Consider the following 16,846-nt stretch of genomic DNA (forward strand, 5'->3'; position numbering starts at 1 on the left):
CTACCTCCTTCTAGCTTTTGAACTCAGGCAATTCATTTTAACAACCTGTGCTTCAGACATCTTGGTATTATCACCTACAGGCAGTCAACTCAGATAGCAAGTAAATAACTCAAACACTTTAGGTCAGATACTTATTTTACCCTCGGTTTTGAGGATGACGGGTCAGTCCAAAGAGCTTGCATCACACAAATGCTGTATGATGTGCTACTGGGTCATATTCTTATCAACATGACAGTCCAGGATATGAAATGCAATACGAGTGGATGCACTAAAAAACAGCAAATCAAACATGAATAATTGGTCTTCAGGTTGAAGACAAAACAGTGCTGGTTTATACAGAATAGCCCTTGGAAAAATTATATTATTCATGTATAATCTAACTTGGGATTTGAATAAACTTCAGGTAGGTATTAACACTCAGATATCATTCATTTCTTTTTTTATATACTATTTGAATAAAATATTCATTAGTAGACCACTGGATTAATTACTTAAAGCCACAATTCTTTAAAAAGCAAATAAATGTCACGTGTCCAATGCTTGTGCAAAACAAATACAGAACAACCCTGTGACCAGAAGAATTGTACGTTTTCATGATGATGCCACAGTTCTTTAAAAAGCAAGCAAATGTCACATGTGTCCAATGCTTGTGCAACACAAATACAGAACAACCCCGTGACCAGAAGAATTGTACGTTTTCATGATGAATTTAGGATACTGCCAGTCACAATCCTTTGCTTGTAGCATCATGCTGAGATGCCAGCTGAGATCCCCAGACTGAGCAGGAGCTTGGGCTGTCAGAGCAGTCCAGATCTGAACTCTTCAAAAAGGATTAGGTATCCCTCTGAGTCACAGGCAAGAACGCAATGCGGTTCCTTGTAAAGCTCAGAATTATATCTGTCCAAAGCTACAGAAAAAACATCATATCTATCAATCTAAAAGCAAGACACAAACAATCATGCATAATTCAGAAAAAAAAGAAATCTGTATCACAAATAATCCACTGTAGGTAACCTAGCTGCATTTATTCCACCTGATTGAGCAGAAAAAGCATTATTAACACATCCCATCCAGAGATTTATTTGTACAGAATCAACTGGTGGATGAGATCATGTAAGAATTGATTTTTCTGCCTTACGTAAAAAATATGGTTATGGTTGAGACTGAAAATCCTTATCTGAGGTATCCAGAAAGTCTTATGCAAAACTAAATCATACCTAGAATCTACCCAGTGCCTGTATACATTTGATCAAGGAACTGTAAAAGTTGTTGAATGGAGAAATTACTAAATACTTGTGAGTCTGTTGTTTTTTTAAAAATATTTGAAGTATATCACATGTTTTGAGGACACTGGGACTAACGTTAATTCATTTAGTAACTAGGTCAATAAAAATTGCTGTAGCTAAGAGCTCTATTAAAAGTCCATAATGCTACTTTAATGGAGGAAAACTAATAGAGTTCTTTTGGAAGTTCTCCATAAAATTAATATTGTAGAATTTTAATGGATGTCTAAAATAGTTTAAATAGACATTTTTATTAACAGACCTAATAATAGAATTAAAACAAATTAAAACCATTACTTCCTTTAAGAGGAAGCCTTTACATTCCAAGTATCTTAATGCAGTTTATTCTTAAAAGAATTTAGAAACAATGCTCATTATTCAACACTGTGAAGTGGGAATTGGCTCTCTGGCATCCAAGCACAGAAGACCTGCCAATTTGCAACTACTGTAGCACTTACTTGGAGCCTTTCTGTCTAAACCACTTTGCATGGCAGCCATCCAGAACCTTGACCTGCAATACAATCCTCCTCCTTGACAAGAGCCCTCCTAGTTGGAAAGCATCAAATTCACCCAGCAACCAAGTAACAACAAAAAAATAAAACAAACCTGTTTAATCTACAAGGCAGATAACCCTAAGAAAAGGATTATATTAGGTATCTGCTCATAGCATGTTTCCCTGGGCATCTCACCACTTAAAATGATGCTCCTGATTTATCCCAGGTTATCCTGTATTCCCTGTTTCTGTGACTAACTTCTTACTGATGGTCTATGCACATGTGCAGCTGAATGAAACCTTCATATTTTACTTGGACTGGCTACTTGCTTGTAGGGTTAGAACATCCACCATGCAATGCAGAAGAGCTCTGAGTCTTCCAGGATAGTCAAGGTTTAGGATTAGAATTCCCAGCACTATTCAAGGTGCTGGACATGGCACATCCTGCAAACCCAAGCACAGCACTGGAGGCAAGTTTTTGGCAGACTCTTCCAGCTCTCAGGATAGCAAAGGATGATGCAGGGAGTGCCTTGCACCTTGCACAGCTGGAGAAAACCCAGACTAAAAGAAAACTTGATCTGGTAACAATCCTTAATTCCTGGAGGTGGGCAGAGAGCAAATTAAGATACAGCAGCTTTGGCCAAAAGCAGCCACAGAACCTGTCCCTGCAGCTAAACCCACAGACAAGTTTTGCTTTAAACTCATATGGGCATTTCTCAAGAGGGTTTTGGAGGAAAGGGAAGCCCTGACCTGACAGAAGGGTACTGAAAAAAGCTCACCTTCCTATTGAACTCTATTGGCTTCTGATTCTGCTCTGAAATGAACAAGCTGATGATTTCTGATAAAACCACTGTATATTTAATATCCAATTACTGTACATGGTAATTGAAATTAATGCTTCTGGAGTTTTATTGCCTAAGAACATTTCCACATTTTCTTAGGCAGGAAGAAAGCATTATCTTGACATGTCAGACTTGATTGTAAAAAGCACTACCAGCACTGGTTTTGTACACCAGTGTAACATCTCACGTGCTTTCCAGCGACCAAAAATTCATGTCACAGCCACACCTTCCACACCCCAATCACCCAGGGGTCAAGGGAACGTTGCTGTGAAGTGCCAGCTGTGCAAACACAACCTGCCCCAAGACCCAACAACTTCATTACAAGCTTTTAACAGGAACACTGCTCCTTTGTGGAAGTGGGGCCATCCCAGCATTGACCTACCACAACCAAAACAACAGTGTGCACAAAAGTTATTTGTTGTGGTGTAATCAACACTGATAATCAGATTTTGCTTCTTGTTACCAAAGTTAAGTTGGAAGAGATAATGGCAGAGGTATAATGTCACATGATAATTGCTGGCAACACTGGAAGATCTTCCTCTCCACACACCCCAAGATGACTTGCCAGAGAGGTAAAGCCCTTCTACAGAAACTGGCAGCATTGCAGCCTTCAGAAGCTTCAGAGACCTGAGCACTAGAAACTATTGCAACCATTACCTTACCAAACACATTAAAGCACTGGATCTAAAGGCCACAAAAGATCCAGGAAACTTTTGTAGACTATAATGAGGTTTCTATCAGACTTCGGGTCCCAAACAGCCAACCCTAGTTTTGATATTCATGTTTGCTAAACTTACAAAATGCCCTTTCATTCCAGAGAATCTTATCAGAAAATTGATCTCTTTATATATAAATTCTTCAGCCAAGGTAAAGTTCTTTCAGGAGTTTTATAGCTTCCTATTATTCTTTTCAAACCCCCCTGAAATCTGGAAATTATGCTGATACTGTTTCTATTTTTAAAAGAAGGCTTAAATAAAAATATGGTCCTCAAGTGCTTGCAAACATCCAGCATTTCCTAGTTTTTTGGCAGAAATGTCAAAGGTTAATAGCAAACAGGTAAAAACACAATTCAGAAGGACACAGTTATTTACAGAAATATCTAGCTGAACATTATCTGGCTCTGTTTCTCATTTATAAGGCCTACAGCTGTGCTCTCTCTATGTATTTAAATCAAATTATCTAATTCAAATGTTCTATATGAAGAGCTCAGCAAGACACTGTATTGTAACAACACACCTTATTCCATGTTAAAGCAGATTGCTAGTTTTGGGATTGTAAATGTGTCAGACAATAATTTTATTGCTTTGCAGGTAGCAGAACACCCAATGCTCTTGTTTCCAAATGGTGATTGAGTGATAGCTTTTAATATTGTCTAATGATCACAAACATGTGGAGTCTTGTGTTAACATCTGGTTTATGGGTAAAGTTGCACACAAAAACCACTCACAAATCAAATAACCCCCCTGCCCTCCAAAAGCTAGAATTAATAGAACAAGCACATGCTCTTTTATGACTGAAGAAAAACTAGCAGGGCATGCTGCAAATATTTCTAGGTATGTTTTATGTAGTGTAACTAACTGAATCGATCACTTTGTTCAAAAAGTTCTTAGAAGTCACAGGCTCTAAAGAGGGGAAAACAGTTTGTCAGGAACATTGGAGGAAGCAAACAACCATAAAACTAAATCCTGTAATTTTGACCATGGCAAAACTTTCACTGCAGAAAAAGAGAGCTTTGCCTGAGGACAGCCTTCACCAGTAATGTGTGATGACCAGGTAAGCTCAAGAACTCCTGAAGGTAAAAATAAAAAGACCATGTTGGTTATTCCATCCTTACGGCTCATTTTTCAGCAATGAGCATCACATAACAAATAAAGCCTCGAGGACTATTAGAAATCTCCTTACTTGGTCAAAGCTGCATTTTACTTATAGATCTCCTTCTACCAAGCTGTATTTAACAGGCTCCACTGTGGGCTTTCCAGCCTTTTCACATTTATTCCAGTACCTCTGAAAAACACTAGTATATATTTTTCTTTTAAGGTATTTTTCTTTGTTCTATCCCTATTTTATCTGTGGGACTGGAGTTTTTCCTAGATGCCCCAGTCTTTCCAGATGTGTGTTAACAGCCCAGAGCCCTGTTACTGGTATGATTTCCCACAGAAGTCATTGTCATTTGCAAGGACAGCAGCAGCTCTGATGGCTGAGAGAGCAGGAAAACAAGTCTCCCACATCTCTGGCACATTCCTCACAAACCTCAGGCCAGCTTGCACTTCTTGCTGGGCAGTCCTGGAAGGGATGGGAAACATTGAAGTCCTGGGGCTGCAGAAACTGCTGCACTGCAGAGATGCAGAGGATGGAGAGGAATTCATTGGAATTGTTTAACAGAGCACCAAGGTCATTGTGGCCATTTTGCAGGCATTTTGAAGCCAATCATCTTGTGTCCAAGAAGCTTGTGAAATCCAGATGAGAGATGAGACTGCAAATCTACTGTTCTATAGCACTGAGCTACAGAAGAGGAAATTCTCCTCTGAGCAGAGGGTGTCCACAAGGCCCATTTATTACACTTACCCCTATGTACCAAAGATACTAACTCAGCAATGTTCTTGCACCCAGGCCAGAGGTGCATTATAGAGACCTGCCAAAGCAAGCAAATTCAAGCCCACCCATACAGACTTGGCTAAGCGCTTTACAGAGCTACAGGTTCTCTGAGCTTCCCCCAGTCCTCAAAACTTATCTTCCAAATAAATTTCAGAAGAAAAACAGTATGTGATTAATGCTATGAATCATAGAGAAAAAACCCTTCAGCATCATTGAAACTGTTCCAGTTCTACCTCTTGACCTGAAACTGCAGAGCATGGCTGCTCCTCCACCTCAGCAGCAAACAGCCCTTCCTGTGCACTGCTTTCCATGGAGACCAGACTTCTCAAAACCCCAAAATGCCATCACTGAGATTTGGATGAGACTCAGCATCTCTGTCCTCTCGACCCTAACATATGCATATATTCCCTTTCACACTCTCACCCCTGCAATTAATTAAAGAGACATATATTTTAACAAACCAGTTAATTGAACAGAGCGAAGCTGCGAAATTTAAGAAATTTGCCACATTTATATACATAGTAATGAGATCAATTACTTTCAGCTCATGTAGACGTATTGAGAACTAATGAGGTACTTAAAACGTGTGTGGAGAAAGTCTACTTTCTATTTCCATGCTGTAACTTAGAGCTTGTTAGGGATTTAGCTCTTTATCAGTTTGAGCTATGGCACTTACATTGATAGAAGGCCTGTTAGCTGTGGCTCCCGACTGCATTAAAAAGTCTTTTAATGCAGGTTTGTAGTGGCATACATCTCATTAGAGTGCAAAAATGGGCAAACACTGAGGACCAGGTTGTTGGAAAATACTTTGTGAGAGAACACAGCAAGCAGGAAGCTTGTCCTTTGAAAGATACCATCCACCTCACTCATAATTTAGATAAGTAATCCAGAGACCCGTATAATAAGAAAACCTTTATACTTTTTTTTTAAGCTATTAAAAAAAAAGACCTGCAAAAGGTAAAGTGCCAAATTCTAGAACTGTTATCTTTGTGGGTCACTTTTAACAACAAAACGCTCTTTCTCCCAATACAAAACACAGTGGTAATTTATTTCTTCAAAGAAATTGCACCGAGAGAATATCTCCACCACGCTACACTTCATACACTGAGCTCTGGGTTATTACCAGGGAAGCCAATTTTCAGGCAGCGATTTCAACATCTGAGCACAGCCTTGGATACAGCTCCAGGCACATCCAAAGTTTCTCATTAAGTTAGACATGCAATGAAAATGTTGAAAGGCATTTAAGGGTGAGGAGAAGAGGGAAACAGATACTGTAAAGGGACAAGAAAGAACAGAAAAAAGTGGAGAAACCTTCAGCTCCAGCACAAAGAGTCACAGGTGAAGTCAGCCCAAGACAATCTCACCATGCAGCAGGTTCCCATGTCTGCCTTCTGCATGAGGTTGCTGGCCAAGCCCCAGCAAAGCTTTAGATCTTGCTGTTGGCAGATAAACCCAGTTTCTTTTAAACTATAGTTCTAGCCACATTTTCTACCTAGCAGATGCTCTAGACATCTTATTTCCTCAGCCCAGATATTAAATAGCACCCTTATGGCAATAGCCCTCAGCCATCAGGTTGTCCTGCAGGTCAGTACAACACCTTTCCCTGAGGGACACGAACTCCTTATCCACAGGGGGAATGCCACTGCATAGAGATCTCAGCTTGACTCCCTAAGACCATTCATGGTGTGATGGCCACCTCTGCAGCATGGCTGGGGACTTCTGCATTCCAACACACACGAAATATCCTTTTGCAGCTCTATCAGTTTAATGCCTCCTTTCCCCTTTTGCAGTTCAAATGACTCAACAACTTCATTCTACTCATGTTTTTGCAATTCTCTTCTGAAATTCTTATTTACAAGACAACATTCACCAAGACAGCACATCTTCAAATACCAAATCAATCCTAAATGTGAGGCTCAAGGCAGGAGCAAAAGAAACCATCCCCACTTGGAACAGAGAATTTCACATCTGACCTCCAGCTGCAAAGATGAGAGAAAGAGAGAAATCATTTACCTAACTACAGCCAAGTGGAAACAAACTCCAGACAGTGGAAGAAAAGCAGCAAAAGCTGAGGCTGCTGAAGGAGGATTTAAATAGCCAGTGTGGGATCCAGCTGTGATCCTACTGGGCTCACCTGCCTCCAGTACAGCCTTGATTACCCAGCCTGGGTGAAAACACAACCTTGTGCTATGCAGCCCTGTTATCATAGGGCAGCAAAGCAGCTTCTCCCCTCATCCACTCCAGCTGTGGGTGTGTTGAAGGGCTGATATACACCACCTGTGCCAGAACCACCCGTGGGTTCCATCAGTCACCTAAAGGAGGAACAGACTCTGCCCCTAATGATCACGGCAAACCAGCTGTGCAGGATTTTGCGAGTTTAGAGCTGGGCATTAGGGCTCCCAGTTTACAGTGAGAATTAGGAGCAGGCATGTGGGACCCCTAGCTTCTCCTTCCTGCAGGAGATGACAACCTGCAGAATGGGGGAGAAGGAGGCAGCCAAGGGCTATGCCTGGCTTTGGTTTTCCTTACACTCGCTATGCATGTGCTCCTGTGCGGTGTGTTCAGCCTGAATATACTGCTTTCTGTAGCACTGATCATACATTTGCTTGTCATTACAGTGCCTGTAAGTAAATACAGAGAAATAAATAAGAATACTTAGCACTTTAAGCCCATTAAAGCATTGGCAAAGTTTCACATGAGATGGTCTTTAAAGCTTGATGTATAGCAATAAAATTAGCTCAGAAAGAGACAGCTGCATAAAAACAATGTATGCCTGCACATAAACCCATGAAAAATATTTTGACTGGCACAGATTTTAAGGTAGGCTTATTTATTGGAGCTATGCTTCAGTAATTTACAAAATAGAGAATCTGATAAACAGGAGCGTCAGATGCTCACGGAAGGGGAGACCAATGTGCTCTGATTTCAGCTGATGAGTTTGAAATGTAGTTTGAAATCACATTAGGGTCATATCAAAGATTTATACCCAGCGCTGGGGAATGATCACATTTACAGAAACTGACAACTAACAAATTAAAATTAAAAATAAGCAGACTAGTGGGCTGAAAAGATTATATAAACATATAATATGAAAGGAATATCTAATAAATAGAGATTAATTCTTTTAAAAAATCTAGAAGCATCAAGTTTGAATTAAAACTAATATATATTTTTAAAATTGCGCTTCTGGACTATTTGTGTCAGAAAAAAACCTCCAATCTGAGTCTTTGATCCAGTCAGCAGTAATAGAAAACACTTTCCCAGAGAGGGATGCAAAAGAAAAACAGATTCATGAGAACCTCCACTCCTTATTTATAGCTTTATGCAATTTTTATCTCATATCCTTCTTCCTGTCCTTTAATTGAAAAGCAAAATTTATACCTAAGAGCATGAGTGCAATGAGAGATGGTGCCTGAAGATTGGATTTGAGTCTCTAAAGTGAAGTGAGTCACATGAATGATGCAGTGTTCTAGTTTGGTGTGTTCTTCGCTGTCTGGTTAATGATACTAGGAGACAAAGGCACGGGACCAGCTTATCCAGCTCTTTCTTACCCTGTTTTGAAGTCGTGACTGTAGCCAACTCAGTTCACGTAGGCAGAAGAAAAACAGGACATCTTACACTTTGGACATTGTAAAGTGAGACAGAAACTTCATAGTTTTAAACAAATATTAAGGGTGTATGTCTTTTGACAAGACCTTGGCTTTAGAAAATGGTTCTTCATTTATGCCTGGGCTGCCTCTGAGCCTGCCTTGCATGAGGAAGCTCTTAGTGGTGTATCCTCTTAGCCGTCTATAGAACAAATTCTCATTACAAATTGAAGCCTGTGCAGTCACAATAAAGTCCATTTATGTCCTAATACATATATACACATTAATTCAGACCATATTCCGCTATTGGCACAAATTAATTGCTCTCTGATGAATTTTACAGCACCTCATTTCTAAGGATTTCTCCTGAAAGTGCACTGAAAAATTCAACACGATCAAACACTACCCTGTTCAACATGCTTTGAAGATTATATCTAATTAGGAGTTTTTGCAATTAGCACATATTGTAAGTTTTCCATTCTACAAATTAATAAGAACCTTTTGTATTTATTTATCCTGCCAATTGCACACACACACCACCCAACTGCTACTGCTAATGGACTATTTCAGCTCAGAGAGGACAACGGGATGTCACCAATATTTGGTATTTTTCTCAGGCAAAGATTTCCTGCCTGAAAGTTTAACCCCACTGCCTGCCCCCTGACCAGGACTCTTGAGACAGAAAAAGAATATGAATGAGCTGGTATTTAATGTCACAGACATTACTAGGACTCTATGCCTTTGTGCAGATTTTTTTCATGAGAAAATGCTAACGTGAGGAGAAACTCCCGGGGTACGGGGCACTCTGTGGTCACTGCTGCTCACAGCCACGGAGCAAAGGAGAGGCATGAAACCAATGCACTTCTGAGTCTGCCAGAGGCACATTTTCCTCCTTTAGAAGGGTACAAGATGACAGATTAGTATTCTAGGTCTTGGTTGATTTTCAGCTCTTCTCTGAAAGCTACACATGCACCGGCACCCCAGAGAGCAATATAAGAGCAAGACTGTCAAGCTTCATCTTTGCTGTAGACTAATTACAAAACCTAGGAGCCTAGTCTGCAAAAACGGGCTTCCTGTGCTGCCTGTCCACCCTATGTTATCTATCTTAACAGAATGGGGAATATTTTATTATGGTAACAGATACACTCAGGTTCCGGGTCTCTGAAACAGCAAAACAGGACACTGACAGTATTTGCAGCACCATTAGAAGGAAATACTGGCAAGGTGCTAAGTTTATTTTAAATTAACTACCCGCTGAAATCACAGCAACTATTAGTTTGTTAATTTGCATTTCACCCAGGATACAAATGTAAAAGAAGAAAAGATTTTAAAAAGTGGAAAGCAGTAGTGGTGAAGTTGAGGTTTGGTTGTCATCTCCTGGGACAGGAGCTCTCTCTAACACTCCAACACACACAAACGTGGCTTTGATTGAAAGCCCTTTGCTCTCAGGAAGTTTTGATTACTTTCCAAACACAAGAAGGAAGCCTCATTCCTCAAAAACCTGTCTTGCAGAGTATACCTGTGGCTTTCACATCCCCATTCATTTAGGGTAGCAATGCACAACATAGCCTGTCCCACAGGAACATCATATCAAACTTCCTTTAGAGAATGGCTCATCTCAAAGTCTGTCCTCCTGCCTGAGGATGCCCAAAACTGTCTGGAGAGCTAATGATTCATTTAATTATAAGATTTTAGTATTCCTGAGCTGCAACTACATTGACTCTTTCACTGGATTGGATTCACATGTACCCTGCAGAGCCATTTGTGGATCTACTTGTACATCCCCAGGCATGTTGTGTGCTGATTTGCTCACTGTCTTGGATTTCATCTCTCTTTGGAACACAAAGAGCTAATTATAAATATAAATAACAATTAAAAGCCTTTTATCCCTTAAAGTAAATTTTCTTTGAACCTACATGCATTTAGCATATATGTGGTTTCCAAATCTCAGCCTGAAGAATTACAAGTGTATTCTTGAGTGTTGGCAAAACTCTTCAGATTGGTTTATATTCCTTACATCCACGTGAGCCAAATCTGATGTTGCAGGATCTGTCTTCCTCCCTCAGTGATGTCAATATAACAATCCTTTGCCATCAAGTGAAACATGAACCAGGTCTCTCATCAGAATTGTTTCATCAAATCCTTTGTTGTCCCAGAAAATTCAGGGAAAAGGGAAATTTCATTCATTGCTCAGCTACAACCAACTGTGACACGACTTCCAATTGACCTTGACATTTGAGAACTTCACAAGACAGCAAATTACTAAGAGGACCTATAAGCCAGACAGGTTAAGAGAAGTCAAATAGTGAATAGCAAGAAGGGCAACACAGCCACCAGTATGTAAATGAGGACTTGTATTTAAGCCAACATATTGCATTATGCATGAAAAGGTGAGTAATAGCAAATAGTTTAAGAAATTTGTCTACAATTAATGAATCTTAAATAGCTTTATTAATGTAGGTCAAACTCCATCTTCTTGTGGGAATTTGACATTTACTAATATGCTCCATATGAATTATTCAAAGCAGATATATTTAATATCTATAGAAAATTGTATTGAGTATGCTCTTCACAAGGGCTGCATTATATTTGTATTACAAAATCTACAGGGGCTACTTAATTTCTAATCCAGTAATCACTAATTAAATAATATTAAAAACATCCTCTAATATACCTAAATCCAAATGTTATGCAGAAGTCTGCAAAATATTGGTTTATTTGTAGCCTGTAGCACAATGTCATCACCCATCACAGAGCAGGTATTCCAATTCTGTCTCTTGTTCTTTTAAAATGTAAGCCAAGTATCAATTCCCACTGTGAAGGAAAACTATGATTAGTAATTAAATTATAGTGCATTAAACTTACTTAACTTAAGTTCACCAGCTGGGAAAATTCTATGCCTCTGGGTTTACCAGTAACTCCTAATCTTGCTGTTGCCTGCACCTATTTTTTAAAGTTGTATTATAATTTTCTTCATTGGAATTTCATTAAAAATGGTAATGTCATTACTTCTGGTAATGCTTAAAACCAACACCATAATCCTGAATTTTAATTAGTAATTACAATTAATCATTATTTCATTAATGAAATGTTTAGTTGCTAATTGTCTTTGAGCACCCCCAGTCCCCAGGCTAATACACATTTCACAACATTTAAATTCTCACTGTTTCTGATTAAGTGGAACCATCAACCTGGTTCACTTTTAACACTTCCATGTGGTGCAGTACCTTGGGCCTTTTATTTGCTATTTATACCTGCTCAAATGGATGGCTTCAAGTCCTGATTAGCCTTTAACAGAGAAACAGATGCCTTAGGTACAAAGCAGACAATAAAAAGACGCCCAGGAGATAAAATTACTTCATCCAGGGTTCTTTCCACTCTGCTGTAACTGTAGACCTTAATTTTCTACTATTGCTGTGTCACACTGGTCTGGGTTCATCCATCTGACATTTGACAACACAAGGAATGACCAAAATTAGCACCTGGGCTCCTTACAGAAGGAGAGTGGGTGCTGGAGGGTCTCATAGTCCTCAAGGGCATGAGCAACCCTGCCCCCTGCTATGACAGCTGAGGTATTTAGAATGAGGTAGGAGGATCTTGGACCAGTCTGGTTAGATGCAAACACATATAGACACAATCTAATTTTAGAAACCTCTCTTGACCCTAGTGTGATGGCTGAGACCCACACACCACAGATTTTGAAAGATGGAATACAGTGGGTGAGGTTTTGCAAGACGTAACTTATTGAACTATTCTAAAAATGTCTATCAGGTCTCTCTTGGGATCCATTGGAAACAGATGCTGACTAGGATAACAAACGGACTTTTCTTTTTGTCAGGGGGTTGAAGGGCACAAGAATCAAAGAATACAAATTATTCAGCTTAGTTTATGTGTGTGCTCTAAGAAAACCCATGAGCTACACTAAGCTTGGGCAAAACCAGAAGTCCCTTCTGCCCAGGACCTGTCTCCATCAGTGATTTTGGGTCCCAAGGAAAGCACAAAAGAATAGGTTGAGCATATGTTGAGACTTCCCCAAATTCTTCCCCCACAATGGATTTCATGAACCAGGCTTTTATAAGTTATTCATGGAAGTTTAAAAGTAAATAACAGTTATTAAACATCTACTACATGAGCATTATGCATTAGACATGGTCCTAAATACAAGAAAACAAAACTTCAGAGATGATCGCAAGTCATGGTGATAATTGATTTTTGAAGCTGTGGGGCTGTATAATAATTGGCTCACTGATAAACAAATATATCACTGCTAACACTAATATATTAACCTTTAATTTATAAATGGAACTCAGTATGGAGTGTAGCCAATTTGATCTGCAAAAGGGGCTGTGAATCTTACAAGGAATGACTGATATTCTGCATCACCATTTCCTGAGCTAAGGTTTACAGTTCACTGACAGCTTGTGCAGCCCTTGCTGGAAACCTTATCTGGTCCACAGAGATGTAACACCCTCTGGGAATTTTTAATTTAATGCTCCTTGCTAAGGCTGCACACTACCCCTAAGAAATTATGAGGAGTAACAAATGGATGCTGGGCCAAAAGGCTGGAAAGCCAGAGTTCTTGATTTATGCTGGTATTGCTGTTATGCCAAGCCAGCATTCACTGCGTAAAGTCTTGGAAATTTAAAACAAGAATTAACCTGAGGTTTTGGTGAAAAATGTGACAATTTTGTTTCTGCACAGATCTTATTCCAGCAGAAGTAAAACAACAGAAATACCCAGCGTTTTTAAACCTGAGCAATTTTAGTACAACAATAAAATAGTATTCCTTTAAGGTACACAACTTTGTCTATTTATCTTGTGAATACACACAGCATTCTGGGGGCAGGGAGGGGGGGATACTTCTGGAAGTTATTCTCTGCTTATTTTACACCCACTGTTCTCTAATATGCCTAATCATACGCAGGCTGTCACAATGAAGCACAGAGGACTTATTTTCTCCTTTTCAGAACACAATGCTAGGTATTTGATGGCTACCCAAGAGAAGGTCTGGAAATATGGTAGAATTTACATATAGGGAAGGGCTGGATTTTGAAATTGTGCTCAGGGAGGCACCTCCCTCAGTCAGTGCATGAATCCATTGGCCCAAGTTGGAGGATTTTTCTCAGTGCTGAAGGTTCAGAACACAAATCTCAGCCCCAATGCACTCAGGAACAAGAACTGCATGAAATGTGGTAACAGAAAATAGCCTTCCTCATGGTTCACCATCTGGTTATTATCTAATTATTAATTAGGAGATAGACGATACGAAGGCAGCTACCTTTCTGTAAGGTGTGGTCTACCCCTAGGAATATCTAACACAGACATCCAAACCCATGATATTTGAAGAAAAGCGCATTTCATTGAGATTTGTACCATATTTTATTGGCTGCACAGGAAATAAACATGCAGAAAGCCAGGAATGTTCTTCTGTGTTATGGTGTCTGAAGGATGAGAGAAATATATTTCTACTTACTGCACCTCTAAGAGCAACAGGGATGCTGTGCTCTGTATAATCTGATGTTACTAATGCAGTACTTGATTCAGTGAGAGAAATTCTTAAAAGATCATTTTGAAGCAGATGGGGGATCAATAGTTTCCTGTACAGTCTGTACTCTCTATAGACCAAATAGTATTCATACATCTGAAGTTTAGCAGATGGTGTTTTTGCATTAATTTTCTAAACTACCAACTGAAGGATACTCTGTTTTCAGAAAACCAGTTGCCTTAAGGCTTGAATTTTTAAAAGCATTTCAAATGTTTTCATGTGCTGTAAGCACACCTCTTCCTCAGGTTTTCTCTCCCAAAGGTGCCGTTCTGATTTTGGATCTCAAAAACCAAACTGGCAACAGGCTCAGACGTGTGGGTTCATGCTATGTTTATAACAGGAGGGAGGATTATGGAGGCAGTGCTTCACCAGAGGGCATTTGATCCTCTCTGCCTGGCCACAGGGCCTCTCTCCCTCTGCCACCACACTACTTAGAAGGAAAGAAACCAAATTGATGGGGGAAAAGTGCAATAAAACCATTCGACACACTTTCAAGGTGCCAAGGACCATTTGCTTCTGTTTCAAACCAGCCTCCAAAGCCCACTCCACACTTGGAGCACCTGTTTTCATCTATCTACATTTCTCTTCTGATTTAAATTATTTATGTAAATGAAAGAAAACTTGAGGAATTATGAGAAGGCACAGCACCTCCAAATATTTTAAAGATAGTGGATTCTTCTTTATTTGTCAGCTGTAGCAAGCAACACTTTTGAAAATTTGACTATAGGTAAACATATCAGGGCAGAAAAGGTTGCCTGAAGGTCACTGTCTCATGGATTTTATTGGAGTTCCAAAAGAATCCCCCAAAACTCAGAAATCTCTGATCCACACCAAAGGGAGAGAAAAGGAAAACTTCAAAGAAGGATAAAAATCCTCCTACTTTGCACTTGCCTTAACTGCAGTCAGTGTGTATTATTTATCATCCTCACCTCACTTCTGCATTGCTCTAAACATGTCGAAGTCATTCAATTTAGCTTTTCAGTTTGGTCAGCCTGCCAGGAAGGAGTAATCTTGCCTTCACCTTCCCCAGCCCTCTTCTGAACGTAAATACAGTGTGACTGCTAATTTGTTGATTTATACAAGGCTTAATCCACCAGAGTCATAAAATATTAAAGGGATCTTTCTTCAGTAAATTTGCAGCTAAATAAAATCATAGCTCTCAAGACCTGCAAGAAACTAGAGTGACATTTTATTTGCTTGAAATGCATTTTCTGATTCAGTGAGGGGGACTGAGTTGGGCAGCTGCTTATTTAAAGCACAGGGTGTGCAATGTGCTTGGGTGGCCTCTTCCTGAGAGAGAACATTTGTTTCCTTATTTCACGGAATAACACAGCTAATGCCTTCATCTCATCTTGTATTGTTATTACTATATAATTGTCATGGAAAAGCAGATAGTTTCTACTATAATTAATGTGAAATAATTAGGAGAGAACCCTAAAGTAGTGCAAGATGGAAGCTTGGCTGAGTTTGGTTGAAAATACATCCCCAAGCATCCTGGAAAACCTTGAAATAAGATCTCTCCCACCTCTTCCCAATTAAAAACTAATGGAGCTGTTATCTGTGTCTATTGCAAAGAGAAGACTACAGTGTAAATACCCAAAGGATTAGATAAGGAAGGTGAAGTTTCCTACAGCACATCTGCAAACACTGCTTCTACAAATGTAAAATTACAGAACCACCAACAGTCTAAGCAGCACATCATGGGGAAAAAAAAATAAATTCCCCCTGTATATTTCAGATTGGAGGGAGGTCAGACAAGGTATAGGAAAAATAATTTGAGTTTAAAACTATTAATTTCATCCCAGGTATGACCCTGTCCATTTTTATTTCCACGCTTTGCTTTATTTTTCATTCAGGGTCAGGCTTTTCCATTTTGCTTTCCTGTGCATGTTACAGGGGTCAAACTGAGCATTTTTAGCTGTGTACACCTAGAATTGGATTTTTATTACACAGGATTATTTGCAAGCACTATTTTAAAAGAAAGGAAATAAACATGGGGTTACACTTTTGTTAAGCAAGGGAGGGTAGGGAGACAGCCTGTAGATTTTACATTCCCATTAACAAGAATGGACCATAGGACATAATTTGTGAACTCCAGAAATTCCCTTACATAAGTGGCCTGCATATTTATTTATTTATTTTGGCAACATCTCTACTGGAAACCTTTGTTTAGATGATTGGTGTGAATTCTATATGGCAATAAAAGTTTTGGGTAACTGGCATTTTTGAAGATTGAGTCCCTTACTTGAATGCCTAAAACTAAGACTAAAGAAAGAGTCAAGTACCTGTATTAGTTGTGTTGCAAATGTATTATTCAAGTGCAGTGGAAAAAAAATACTAGTGCAAACTCAATGAACATATACAGATTATCAGTGGGAAAACTAACAGGTTCCATTTTAAAATATATTTGTTGAAGAGACTACTTTTAAAAATGGTGATTTTTAAAAAAAGATGCCAATCCTGTAATGAAATCTTTTTACGACAGTTATGTTTTAGCCTGA

General features: G+C 39.3%; 1 protein-coding gene across 1 annotated transcript in view; it reads right to left on the reverse strand.

The window, feature by feature from the left end:
* The window catches only part of FHIT (fragile histidine triad), a 405,015-nt gene that overhangs the window by 25,110 nt on the left and 363,059 nt on the right, over window positions 1-16,846 (reverse strand). The window contains exon 5 of the mRNA XM_009997008.1: window positions 9,142-9,177. Coding sequence (XP_009995310.1) covers window positions 9,142-9,177 — 36 coding nt within the window. The remainder of the gene's footprint in view (window positions 1-9,141; window positions 9,178-16,846) is intronic.

The sequence above is a fragment of the Chaetura pelagica genome, unplaced genomic scaffold (genome assembly GCF_000747805.2).
Source record: "Chaetura pelagica isolate M959 unplaced genomic scaffold, ChaPel_1.0 scaffold364, whole genome shotgun sequence".
In the NCBI taxonomy this organism is placed as follows: Eukaryota; Metazoa; Chordata; class Aves; order Apodiformes; family Apodidae; genus Chaetura; species Chaetura pelagica.